This window comes from Orbicella franksi, chromosome 4 (genome assembly GCF_964199315.1).
Source record: "Orbicella franksi chromosome 4, jaOrbFran1.1, whole genome shotgun sequence".
Classification (NCBI taxonomy): Eukaryota; Metazoa; Cnidaria; class Anthozoa; order Scleractinia; family Merulinidae; genus Orbicella; species Orbicella franksi.
Genome location: NC_138148.1, coordinates 16,236,225 through 16,249,800, shown reverse-complemented (window position 1 = coordinate 16,249,800; position 13,576 = coordinate 16,236,225). Strand labels below are relative to the sequence as shown.

The window sequence follows — 13,576 nt, the reverse complement described above, 5'->3', positions numbered from 1 at the left end:
GACAAGAAATCACTCGCTTTTAAAGATTCCCGCTTAAAAAAGATTCCCCATTTTAAAGAGTCCCGCTTTTAAAGATTCCCCATTTTAAAGATTCCCCGTTCCCCGTTCCCCGTTCCCATTCTCCGATTCCCCGATTCCCCGATTCCCCGATTTTCCGATTCCCCGATTTTCCGATTCCTCGATTCCCCGATTCTCCGATTGCCCGATTGCCCGATTGCCCGATTGCCCGATTGCCCGATTGCCCGATTGCCCGATTGCCCGATTGCCCGATTGCCCGATTGCCCGATTGCCCGATTGCCCGATTGCCCGATTGCCCGATTGCCCGATTGCCCGATTGCCCGATTGCCCGATTGCCCGATTGCCCGATTGCCCGATTCCCCGATTCCCCGATTGCCCGATTCTCCGATTCCCCGTTCCCCGTTCCCCGATTCCCCGATTCCCCGATTCCCCGATTCCCCCATTCCCCGATTGCCCGATTCCCCGATTCCCCGATTCCCCGATTCCCCGATTCCCCGATTCCCCGATTCCCCGTTCCCCGTTCCCCGTTCCCCGTTCCCCGTTCCCCGTTCCCCGTTCCCCGTTCCCCGTTCCCCGTTCCCCGTTCCCCGTTCCCCGTTCCCCGTTCCCCGTTCCCCGTTCCCCGTTCCCCGTTCCCCGTTCCCCGTTCCCCGTTCCCCGTTCCCCGTTCCCCGTTCCCCGTTCCCCGTTCCCCGTTCCCCGTTCCCCGTTCCCCGTTCCCCGTTCCCCGTTCCCCGTTCCCCGTTCCCCGTTCCCCGTTCCCGTTCCCCGTCCCCCGTTTTAAAGATAGGACAATACAAACGACAACAATGATTTCCGCTGGGAATCCTGGCCGAGCAACGATAACACGTATTGAGATGTTTATTCCAGACGTCTGTCCTTTATGATCATTCGTAGGCCGGATAGCAGCGAAGTTTTGTCGTAACCTGTATTTCCTCGTTGTTTACATTTGGCCGCGCCAAATAGACACCACCTCTGACGTCTTGCCAAGCGATTTTTCTGATCCGAAAGAACAGTTAATGTTTTCAAAAACAAGGAGAAGCCTTTAAGTAAGATCGACATTTCAAAGTCCAGTCGTCTGACCTTTGAATCTGTAACGCGTCACACCTTTCGAAAACGAGAAATAGATGTAAACAAGAGGGTTTGCAAAGTCCCAAAATTAAATTTAGGGTAAAGGTTCGTTCACTATTAACTTGGAGGTTTTGCATGCTACCCTTAGTTTGCAAACTCCAGTTATCTGCTTTAGATTTCGCCATTGTTTTAAATTATACAGTTTGTACCTTTTCCCGTTTTTCTCCTCTTGTTTTTTCCAGAATCTTGGGGACCTGGAAAATTATAACTTTAAATTAAACAAAATTCAACTTCTTATTTACGATATTTTTGTCATCATAATAATTAGTAGATCTCCTATGAGGACATTTTTATTCCCTTTCGATATTTGTATACTATTTAACAATTGGATTATAAGTTCGAGATTTCTATGAGGTGATAGTTGATGAGGCCGAAGGCCGAATCAACTATGGCCTCATAGAATTAGAGAGCGAATAATCTAATTGTTTTAGTAGAATTCTCACTGAAATTTCCTTCAAATAATGATTCTAATTATTTCTGGTGTTTTTTATAAGAATCTACTTTTTCGTCATTATCGATAAGAACATGAGCCAAAGCCCATCACAATGCCTTAACATCGGTCTGAACTGGTTGACTAATTGTAAGGCGAGTCTGAAACAAGGTATTGATTGAATGATCAGGTCATAAATAGGTATGCAATTTTTGGTCAGGTCATGAATAGTCGATACTGAAAATCGCAGATTTTGGTCATGAATAGGGCAAGGATTTGGGGAAGCGCGCCGCACACCCCCACCCAATTTTTCTGGGGTTCCTCCCCCCCCCCCCCCCGCCTCTCCCCTGACTGTGAGGGGTGTTTTGAAATTGATTGGAACATTGCTCTCTAATCAGTCAGAATATCTCAGTAGCGATCAACTAAGTACACTTTAAGTCGAGATACTTGCAAGGTGACTTTTTTTTTTCTTTTTTTTTTTACTAAACATAGTCTTACTTTTTACTGGTGTCTTATACGACCACTATAATGGTCAAATATATCGAGGCCAAATCTGCAGCTATGCCCGGCCTCCAGCCCCTTCCCCGTGCAACGGTGCAAGCCTAAGCATTGATACACAGAAATAAATGGAGTACATGTACTTACACGTGAAGCGTTCATTCAGGCTATCAACAGTTGGTATTGAATCCCAGGTCAAACCACGTACAAATAGTGACCTTCTGAAGTCCATGACTTCTCTTTTATGCTCCGTTTACCTCTCTTGTTTAATTTTATCGACGACTTAAGGGAGAAAGTAAAACACGGCGTGCTTCACCCAAGTTTCACCGGTGCGATTGTGACCTTTAACGTCTGAAGCTGGACGGTCCGCTTACTATCGTGATTGACAGGTGCTAATCAACCACCGGGAGCTCCGTCGCTGCGCAACTTTCATGTACGAAGCAATCAAATTATGTGGAAGATGTTCGAAAAACAATTTAACCAAGCTATCCTTTTGTTCACAGTTGTCGCTAACGTTGCGAGTGAGAGTGTTAAAAGTGGACATAGGGACCACATGCAGAGAGATAGAGAGATAGAGAGATAGAGACAGGGCGAGGTAATGAGTTCGTCATTACCTTAAACAACTACGCACATGCTACAAAACAGTGAATAAAGCCAAACAAAAAAAAAAAATTAAAGTTGACAATGTTTAATATAGCGAGAAAAAGTAAAAAGAGCGGCTTTATTTATTTATCTCGCAGACATTGAAAGCAGGCAGACAGCTACAGACGGATGTCCGGAAGAGTTACATGGGCGTGCAAAGCAATTGCATAACTTGCTTTCCACTGAAGCTAGCAGATTAACGATTAAGTTATAAAAGTCGATTAATCTTTATCATAATACAACTTCCACACGGTAAAAGCAATGTACAAAACTTGTCTATCATTATCATTGCCGAAGAAAAAAAGTTTCAGGGATTGCCAGACAAAGCTTGTCTAATCCATAAACAATTCAAAATTGCAAATTGCTAAATTCTTGTTACTACGATTTACGCATTTCGGTGGGCAAACAAGTAACTGGCTTTCCCGGAATGATTTCAATATGAACTTATGCTTGGAAATTTGAGTCATTTTGTACGTTATGTTTTGTGGGTAGAGGGGGAAGAGGGGAGGCGTACATTGTATTAAAAAGAGAAAAGAAAACGAAAGACAGTATCAGGCTCTTGATCCGGTGTACCAGTTCATCACTGAGGCCCTCCTTGGGGGTTTTCAGGATACTGGATATTTGGGTAAAAAACTGACAGGAAACGTGAAATTTAGGGGAAAAATTAATGGGGGAGTGCATGTTTAGATCAGATAAAACGGGACACTTGTGTACCTTGCTGCCTAAAATGCCATCAAATTTTGCGAAAAGCGGCAACAGACTGACAAAGAGTGTGCAGGAAGTAATGGTAACAAGTGCGAGAGACTTCCTAGGGAGGTAACAGGAAAAAAAATGTAACGGGCAACCGACAAAGTTTTCGAAAGGATGAAACAACTCATTGAAACACTGTCCAAATCGATAGACTTCCAGAAGTGAAATACGCGTGTCTAGTTTTGAGGGAGGACCAAAAGTAGCATCTTTAAAAAATAAGGTAAGCATTGGTAGGTAGGTAAGGTAGGTAATTTATTTTACGTCAAGAACACGGGGAGTGGTTGCCAAAGTCTCCCGAGCCAGGGGCTCATGATAAAAGTGTTTGACATACCATGTTAAAAAAAAGATTTAAAAACTATATATTAAAAAATACAAAATTATCATACTATTAATATCTTTAAAAATATGCGTTAAAAATACAATATTAAAAAACGATAAAAATACAACATGTCTATAAAGGAATCATTTAAGACAAGAACTGCATTGGCAGCCACCAAAGTTTGTTGTATTAAGATGATTGATAAAAGCTGGAACGTTTGCTGCATTTTTTGCTGCCGGCGGTAACTGATTCCAAATTCTAGAGATGATATAAGAATACGAGCCGTGGAAGAATCTACTATTGTAAGGGCGTTGTTCTACGTTTAGCCCGCTGCTTCTAAGATTGTATGGCGTGACCCGGGGCTTGAATTAGTTGGTGATATAACGTGGGCCATTTTCTTTAAAACACTTAAAAAATATTATCAGAGATTGTTCAAAACGTCTATGTTCTAGCGTTCTCATGCCCAGCAGTTTGAGTAATGACTCATAATTAGAAGTTTTCCCCGTGTTCATTACTGTTCGTAGACCGTAGTAGTTAGCGTCTTCCACTTTTTTGTTGAGCGTTTTACCTATACCAATCAGTAACGAATTACAATACTCAAAATGCGGTATTATAAAGCTCCTGTATAAAAGTAATAAAGTATCTATGGGTACTAAGCGCTTGAGGCGACGAAGTGCGGCAATCTTAGCGTATACTCTTTTCAGCATTACATTTGTGTGTTCTTTGAAAGATAACTTATTGTCCAGACATACTCCAAGGATCTTTAAATGTTCTTTGATATCGATTAAGGTGCCATCAAACTCCAAATCGTAATTGTATGTTGAATTCCCAAGAATCATTGCTTGTGTCTTGTCCCCGTTGGCTTGAAGATAGTTGTAGTTAAGCCAGGTAGATAGTTTTTCCATGTCTTGATTTAAGACGTGTTGAAGCACAAGAGGACTTTCGTCCGCCGTATATTCGGTTGTATCATCCGCGTAGAGGCGGAGGGAAGAGACGGAAACAGATTCGTTCATGTCGTTCATAAAGATGTTAAACAGTAAGGGGCTAAGGAGACTTCCCTGCGGGACGCCGCACTGTAAAAGTGACCAGCTAGAGCACGTATTATTGCATATTACCCTTTGTTTACGGTCATGCAAAAATGATCTTAAAAGTTGTAGGCCTGGTTCTTGCAAGCCATACGCTTTTAACTTTGCTAGCAGCAGATTGTGGCAAATGCAGTCGAAGGCCTTGGAGGGAGGGCTAAAAGTAGCATCTTTATAAAGTTAGGTAAGTATTGGTTGGGATTCCCGCACCTAAAACGCGATTGTGGCGCATCTCTAAACGCGCGACAACTTGCAGGAGAAAAGAAAGTTGATATATGCGAGAATCTTCAAACACTGTCCAAATCGATAGACTTCCGGAAGTAAAACACATGTGTGTAGATTTGGGGGAAGGGTAAATGGGGCATCTTTAAAAAGTTAGGTAACCATTGGTCAAGAATCCCGCACCTAAAACGCGAGAGTGGCGAATCTCTTAACCCGCGACAACCTACGAGAGAAAAGAAAGTTGATATGGGGGAGAATATTCGACCCAAACACTGTCCAAATCAATAGACTTCCACAAGTGAAATACACGTGTGTAGATTTGAGAAAGGGACAAATCTAGCATCTTAAAAAACGTTTTGTAAGCATAGTTTGAGATTGCGACACCAAAACCGTGAGTGTGGCACATGTCTAAACGCGCGAGAACTTGCTAGAGAAAAGAAAGTTGATGTGGCCAAGAATATCATATCCAAACACTGTCCAAATCAATAGACTTCCACAAGTGAAATACACGTGTATAAATTTAAGGGAGGGGTAAAAGTATCCTCTTAAAAAAGTTAGGTAACATAAGCATTAGTTAAAAGTTCCGCACCTAAAACGCGAGTGTGGCGCATATTAAAACGCGCGAGAACATGCGACAGAAAAGAAAGTTGTTATGGGAGAGAATCTCCAATCCAAACACTGTTCAAACTGTTAAACTTCCAGAAGTACAACAAATGTGTGTAGGTTTAAGGGAGGCCAAAAAACTAGCATCTTTTAAAACTTAGATAAACATTGGTTGGGATCCCCGCACCTAAAACGCGAGTGTGGCGCATCTCTAAACGCACGAAAACTTACGAGAAAAAATAAAGTTAATATGGGCGAGAATCTCCAACCTAAACACTGTCCAAATCGATAGATTTTTTCAAGTGAAATACACGTGTGTAGTTTTGAGAAAGGGCTAAATCTAGCATCTTAGAAAAGTTTAGAAGGCATAGTTTGAGATCGCGAGACAAGAACCGCGAGTGTGGGGCATCTCTAGACGCGCGAGAACTTGCTAGAAAAAGGAAAGTTGATGTGGCCAAGAATCTCATATCCAAGCACTGTCCAAATCGATAGACCTCCACAAGTAAAATGCACGTGTGTAGATTTAATAGAGGGCTAATAGTAGCCTCTTTAAAAAGTTAGGTAAGCTTTGGTTGGAAGCCCTGCACCTAAAACGTGAGTGTGGCGCATATCGAAACGCGCGAGAACATACGAGAAAAAAGAAAGTTGACATAGGCGAGAACCTCCAATCCAATCATTGTCCAAACTGATAGACTTCCAAAAGTGCAACACATTTGTCTAGATTTGGAAGAGGGCAAAAAATAGCACCTGTAAAAAGTTAGGTAAGCATTTGTTGGGATCCCGGCACCTAAAACGCGAGTGTGGCGCATCTCTAAACGCTTGAGAACTTACCAGAAAAAAGGAAGTTAATATGAGCAAGAATCTCCATTCTAAACACCGTCCAAGTCGATACACCTCCACAAGTAAAATACACGAGTGTAGATTTGAGAAAGAGCCAAATCTAGCATCTTCAAAAAGTCCAGAGAGCATAGTTTGAGATGCCGACACCGAAATCGCGAGTGTGGCGCATCTCTAAACGCGCGAAAACACGCGAGAGAAGAAAATATAAATGGGCGAGAATCTCCAACCCAAAAACTGTCCAAATCGACAGACTTTTAGAAGTGAAATTCACGTGTGCAGATTTGAGAAAGGGCCAAATCTAGCATCTTTCAAAATTTTAGTAAGCCTAGTTTGAGATCCCGATTCCAAAACCGCGAGTGCGGCGTATCTCTAAACGAGCGAGAATTTACTAGAGAAAAGAAAGTTGATATGGGCGAGAATCTCTTACCCCATGAGGGGAGCAAATGACTTCTACTGTAAGTATCTCTTCCCGGTTTTTTATATATATTGTATGAGAACAAGGCTGTATTCCTCTAAGGCTGTGGGTGCAATTCGTAAAAACTTTGAGTTCTTATAAATCGTTTAGAAATTCTTCGTTCCAGTTCAAACTTATGTTGGTGGAACATGGGTGGGCACTTTATATGTATACCGTGATGTAAGATACCTTAAACTATATTTACTGTTCATGATGCACTGCTACGTTAGTCTGCTTCATAAATACTTAACTTGTTTGGTCGAGTTTTTAATTTCAATATAATTAAACGTTCTTTTTATGCGTTCCTGTTAAAAATGATGCAAAGTTGTCAATTTTAGTAATTTCAATTTGAAGAAAAGGTCCTGTTAGTACCTTCTTGCTACTTGATGAAAATTTTGCGGGGTTTGTTTTACCAGTTCGCTTAATGACGCCTCCTGGAATAAGCTATACCTACCCTAGTTGAATCGTCATCAGTTTATCATACGTTCTTCAGGTTATTGATTGGAAAAATATTTATACTTTTGAACCCTAGTTCCTCTATTTTCGGCGGATTGGGGGTGGACTCACTTCTTTCGGAGGTCGTTACTTACGGACTTTTACGATTCGTTGCGTGTACGATTTGTCTACGGTACAAAGTTACAGTAGAAGCCCCGTGCGTCCCGTCATGTGAATGAGTCATAAGCAATTGGATGAGTTAACTGACACTTGTAAAGAATATCTGCAGCTTGATTCTCAGCGGGCTGTTGTGTCTTCTTCGAGGACCTCCTCCTGTCTGTTTCTGAGCTTCGCGACCATTCTGGTGAAGAAGGATTGAACGTGGCGAGAAGTCAGGAACTCATCTAAGCTGAACCGCCTAATTCTGTCCTCATCTTTTGTGATAGACTAACTGCTTCGACTTTATGGCCGTCTCCTGACCTAAGAAAACTTTTTTTCAAAGTAGTTTTTTTGTTTTTCATTGAAACGAGTGGCCTTTTTTGTCACCTTCGGGGTTTAGCCTTAAGGTTTAATTTCTTTAGCAGGGACTGGAAGTGCAGAAGTTGCTAGGACCGGGTGAATACCAAGATTGTCGCTATATCATGTTTTGGCCTTGTCAAATACGTTTTCTCTTTCAGGAACAAGTCAACATGAACCGTTCTGTAAATGGTTCTTCAGTAATTATCTTAATTATCTTTCAATAAAACGCCGCTTACCATTACTTCTTGCCGACTGCTTGTCAGCCTGTTGCCTTTCGCAACAGCGAAAGACACAAGTATAATGCTGAACAACAAAACAAGTAAGAGGCTTTTTATTGGAATTCTATCCCCATTTTATTTGTTGCCCTATTAAGTTTTGGCCTAAATATCCCGTATCCTGTTAAATGCAGCTCAATTAATGTCCCGTTTTATCTGATCTGAACATGCTCTCCCCCATTAATGTTTCCCATAAATTTCGTGTTTCCTGTCAATTTTTTACCCAAATATCCAGTATCCTGAAAACCCGTAATAAGGCCGCATTGATAAACTGGTACACCTGATCAAGAGCCTGATACTGTATATCGTTTTTTTTTCCTCTCTCTCTCTCTCTTTTCAATACAATACACGCCACCCCCCCCCCCTCTCCCCATATCCCCCCTCACCCTACAAAACATAACCTACAAAGTGACTCAGATTTCCAAGCATAAGTTCATATTCAAATCATTCCGGGAAAGCAAGTTACTTGTTTAGCCACTGAAATGCGTAAAATAGGTTTGAAGCCGATTATTACATTTTCACTTCCTACCCACCCTATCCCTACCCATTGGAACGTGCACTTGTTATGTGTAACGCAATCTGTGGAATAATGGCGAGTGCACAACAGATTGAAACAGAACTGAGCTTAAACGAGTTCTTGATGAGAATCCTCGACTAAAAGGAAGATTTTAAAGGCTGCTAACAGACTTTTGGGTCAGTTAGGATCTCAGCAAATAGTTAAACTTCTTGTAAACGGCGGCTTATAAGACAAAAGACAAATAATGTTGATAGATGTTATGACGCGGGCTTCGGAGAGTTGAAATCTGCTTTACCGTTGCGATGTCTCAGAGTGATTTCGTACACTAATCATTGAAAATGCGGCTGAAACCTACTGATAATATAATATAAGGTATCGTGGGACACCCAGTTGTCGACTTGTCGCGAAGTAAGTGGAATATATCATTATTTTCTTTGTGTATCGTTATTTTCACGTTATTAGAGACCTTAAGACACGAGGACGGGAAGGCCAGGACCGCAACGGCAGTGGACGCGGGAAACTTTCGCGGGTCCCGTCGTGTCGCCAAAAACAAAATGCTTAAGGTGGCTCCATAGGGTAATCATTTATGGCATTGCACGAGCGCGTGTTATGTTTTGAATGCCGTTTTTCCATTCGTTTTTACATCCAGTCCTTTCAAACTTATTACATGTAATAAGCAATGATTAAACAGTATTTTACTATCATCTCTGTTAAAATTGTGGGTCTTGGTCTTGAATTAGAAATGCCCAAACAAATGTGGTTTTTTTTTTTTTTTTTGCTTTTTTATGGCTTTATTTGTGATTTTCTTGAAATTTCTTCGCTGAAATCTTCCAAAATTTTAACAGCACATCGCATCCTGCGGGATACGAATTTTAAACACGAAAAAAGTAGGGTTTGTTAAGGCAGGTTTTTTCGATTTTTGCAAATTTGTGTCTTTTACCCCTGCCAGAAAACTGGTCTTATAGATTTCCTTCAAAAATGAGCTCCGACTAAAGTAAGAAATGTACTACCAGTCTGCCAAATTTTACGAAATTTCACAGAAGGAAACGCGAGAAAATTCACTGTCAGTTTTGCTTTTTGTGCTCATGTTGACGTCATAATATATCGAAAAACACTAACGTTTTCCTTCGAGCGCGCGCAGATTACTTGAACTTTTGTCCTCAGCGCGCGTGCGATCGTAACCTATAGGGAGCCACCTTAAGATGTGCATTTTCGCAAAGCACGGCGACGTCAATAATTCGAACCTTGTCATGATGAAACTTTTTACGTTCACGAGTGGCCATTGATATATCGACTTACTTCTGATTTATACCTTTCTTCTTCCGAGAAGTACATTGCTTTACATCATTAGCCCTTTATGTTTCTATTTAACACTTACTGATGCTTTATTTGGCCTTGAAATATCAGATCTTAGACCTTCTTTTCTGATACAACATATGCATTATACATATACCTTCAATCCCAATTTCTATTATTTATTAATACTTGCTTAATTTACTTTAAACCTTGAAACTTGGCCACAACTCTTTTTTAATTGATCGTTTTTGCCGGACCTTTAGAGTGATGTAAGCGAACTTTGCCGCTTATATAAGATAGCAACAGAGCGGAAGGTCAGTGGAACCACTCATGCTGTTGTACTGCATGTAACAACCAGTTCAAATCATGCAGGGTATACAAACTTTATAAATGGTACTGCTTGAAGTGATAACTTTTCACAAGATATTGCCCTCACAGTTAGCATAAAGGCCTCATACAGAATAATTTATTCATACAGAATATTCTTACTCGCATTTACAGTATATTAAAAGCCTCTTGAAGAAAAGACTAATCATATAAGATTAATCTAGATTCACCTTTGCTTTATCTAGTCGGCATAAACCTTACAGGCATTAATTTGAACTTAGCAGTTTCAATCCTCTTTTTACGACGGAGTAATCCACATGCATAGTTCGTTATAATATTATTACAATGTCAGTAAGGTAACCAGGTTAAACATAATAAGCCAGGGGTGATGTCTTGATGCACGAAAGAACAAATAATACAGACTTCTGTGACGATACTAAGCACTACAGTGACAGCTTTGACCACACATTACCACTGCAACCAGCACAGATTATGCCAGCCAAATCTCCCTTGCCTCCTTCATGAAACGAGTGGCCATTTTATGACTCTTACTTAATTCAATTCAACCATTAATTAAGATCTTAATGCAAAAATAAGTGATATCAAACGGTTCGAATAGGTAGCTACGATAGGTAAAACAAACCAGGCTCATGATGTCTTGCTGTACGCAGTACCAATTTCTCTTATTCAAGCATTCGAGTGAGGTATGACAATCATTTTATTTTAGCTCAGTAGTATTTCGTGCTGTAGACTAAGATGATCAATATTGACAATTGCATACTGAGGCAACTTTCGGACCACAGATCATTGTGCGGCTGTGTCAAAGTTGCTGTTTAATCTGAACTGATAAGGTTATATATATATCTCGAAGTAACATCAGTTTTGGTCTGACTTACGGTAAAGATTTTACGTTAGGTTTCATTTATAAACCATTCATATGACAGTGAGATTCTTAATTTATTGAGAATGAATCTGCGAACACGTTCAAAAAGACAATTTAATAAAGAGACAAGGACGTTCAAAAACAAATATTTACAGTCATTTGTCACCAGCGTTTAACTGATCCCTAAACATAAGCTTTAATTAATGTATCTCAATAAAGTCGATCTTAAATTAAACTACAAGCAAAATATTTCAAAGTGCGGCTAAACCAAAGAGTTACTAACGGCATTTAAGTACGTTGCGCTGCTCTTACTGTAGTTCGCGGGCTACAGCAATGTAATAACGTTAGTCACAGCTTTGCTCTGTCCACAAAATTGTTCTACAATTTTTAAACAAAGATAAAAGTGACGTGACTATATTTTACTGAGAGCAAACGAGGCATTATCTGCGCCTTCCGATAACTGAGTCGAAAATGATTGCGTATTTAGTTTCGGCTTACGCTGAAAGCTTTATTTGCGTAGTGAAGGCGTAGCTTGATTTCTTTCGTTACCTTTAAGAGAAGGAATGTTTTTGTCTGGCTCCCATTGTGCTACGAGAATTTTTTTTTTTATTTTGGAATGGTTCAGAAACTCGGACAACTGCCAGAATAGTTTAGGTAAACATTGCTCGGCGATAATGGAAACGGGAAACTTCATCCATTAGACTAATTTTGATCTCCTTTATCTACAATGCACTTATCAATTTTGATAAATATACCGTTTTCGGGCAGCCTTAAAAAAATCGTATAAGGCTGTTTCACTTAAATTTCTTGACAATACGAAGCAAGCAAAATGACAAGATTTTGTTTACCCTTCGCACTTGGCCGACATTCAGCTAATTAATTGCTATTTAATTGCACTTTGTCAAAATAGCAATTAAGATTACATTCCTTGAGGGCGTGGGCAAAGTTCATGGGACTCGTCAGCGATATTTTAGTGGATTACTTGTTACGAAAAGAATGTATTTGATAAATTCATGTCGACTTTATATTTCCTCTGGATGAGAAATGACCCAAATTTAAAGAACGAGAAGTCAGGACTTTTCGCGGCCATTTTTTTTTTTTTTTTTTTGCATCACGCACGACTGACTAAACGAAAGAGGGACTACTCGTAGTCTAACCCAACTTTAAATCCTTGGTGTCTTTCAAGATTTGTGCAATTCCTAACTGGCTTTTAAACAGTGTTTACAGATCGGACCACATGCACGTTAGTCGAACTGTTCGTGTTCAAGGCCTTCAAGATGTTTGGATGTCTATTCAGCATGACAAATGAATGGGATTTTACAAGCTTTATGAACAGACAGGCCATCAAGTCGCAAATATGTAAAATATTAGTGACAGTGAGTTAATTAATTTTAACATGTGAACCAAAGGCCGTATGGCCTGATGTTCCTTTGAGAAGTGATTTGAAAAGTCGTACAAAAAGTCTCTTTGCCTTTTGTAGATCTTCGCCCTAAACAATTGAGCAGCGGAGGTATGAGCTCTTTCTAATCGGTTTCTTCTCTCCTTTTCTCTCTATTGTTCCCGAACTCAATAAACTAGAGAGACTTAAAATATTCAGGAAGATGCCGTTTTATCCTTTATTTACGTGCTCTACGCCACTAATCGTTCCACCGACCTTATGATATTATTTACAAGGAATCTGCTTACCATAGGCGGAAGGGTTATAAAACTAAAATATATTTCATTAATCTATGTAAGAAAAGCTGATCTTTGAGCACAGCTTGGAATGAGTAAAAATTTTCAATTTCTCCCGCAATTTGTCTTTAATGACAAGTGTTTTTTAAAAGATGTCCTATTTGTTCATCCTTCACAAGCTCCACTTCTGATGGACTTTCAAAATCCTCATGCACGAAGTATAAGTTTGCTTCGTACCTACGTCTACAGAAGATAAAGTGCTGGAAAGATTACACTCCGTGTACGTTATAATCATCTGAAATCCACATTTAAGGCTTTGTCAAAGAGCTGAGAACCTTTCTAGAACGTTCGCCTTTTTGAAAATAACTTGAAATCTGTCAATTTATGACAAAAAGTGACTAATTGACAATGAAAAATGAAGTGCTAATGAACTGTTTTGTAGTTTAATTTTCTTTACACGGACGAAATACTCAAAGGAGAGCGACAATCCCTTGTTTTTCGGTATTTTAATTAAGTGGGAGAGCCGATGAGCAGAGTTACGGCGAGCGAGAAACTGATGACAATTCAAACGACCTCCTGGGACAATTTGGCAACTGAATGAAAGTGTCGACGGATTTCCAAATTATTGCAAATATGAGCTTGAGAAACAAGTACGGGCTGG

The 13,576-nt window shown here is 40.2% G+C and overlaps 1 protein-coding gene across 1 annotated transcript in view; it reads left to right on the top strand.

Moving 5' to 3' along the window:
• Positions 1–5,949, top strand: part of LOC145484890 (uncharacterized) — a 14,052-nt gene extending 8,103 nt beyond the window's left edge. The window contains exons 2-3 of the mRNA XM_081463518.1: positions 2,818–3,689; positions 5,055–5,949. Coding sequence (XP_081319644.1) covers positions 2,818–2,933 — 116 coding nt within the window. The 3' untranslated portion in view covers positions 2,934–3,689; positions 5,055–5,949. The remainder of the gene's footprint in view (positions 1–2,817; positions 3,690–5,054) is intronic.
• The last annotated feature ends 7,627 nt before the right edge of the window (positions 5,950–13,576 follow it).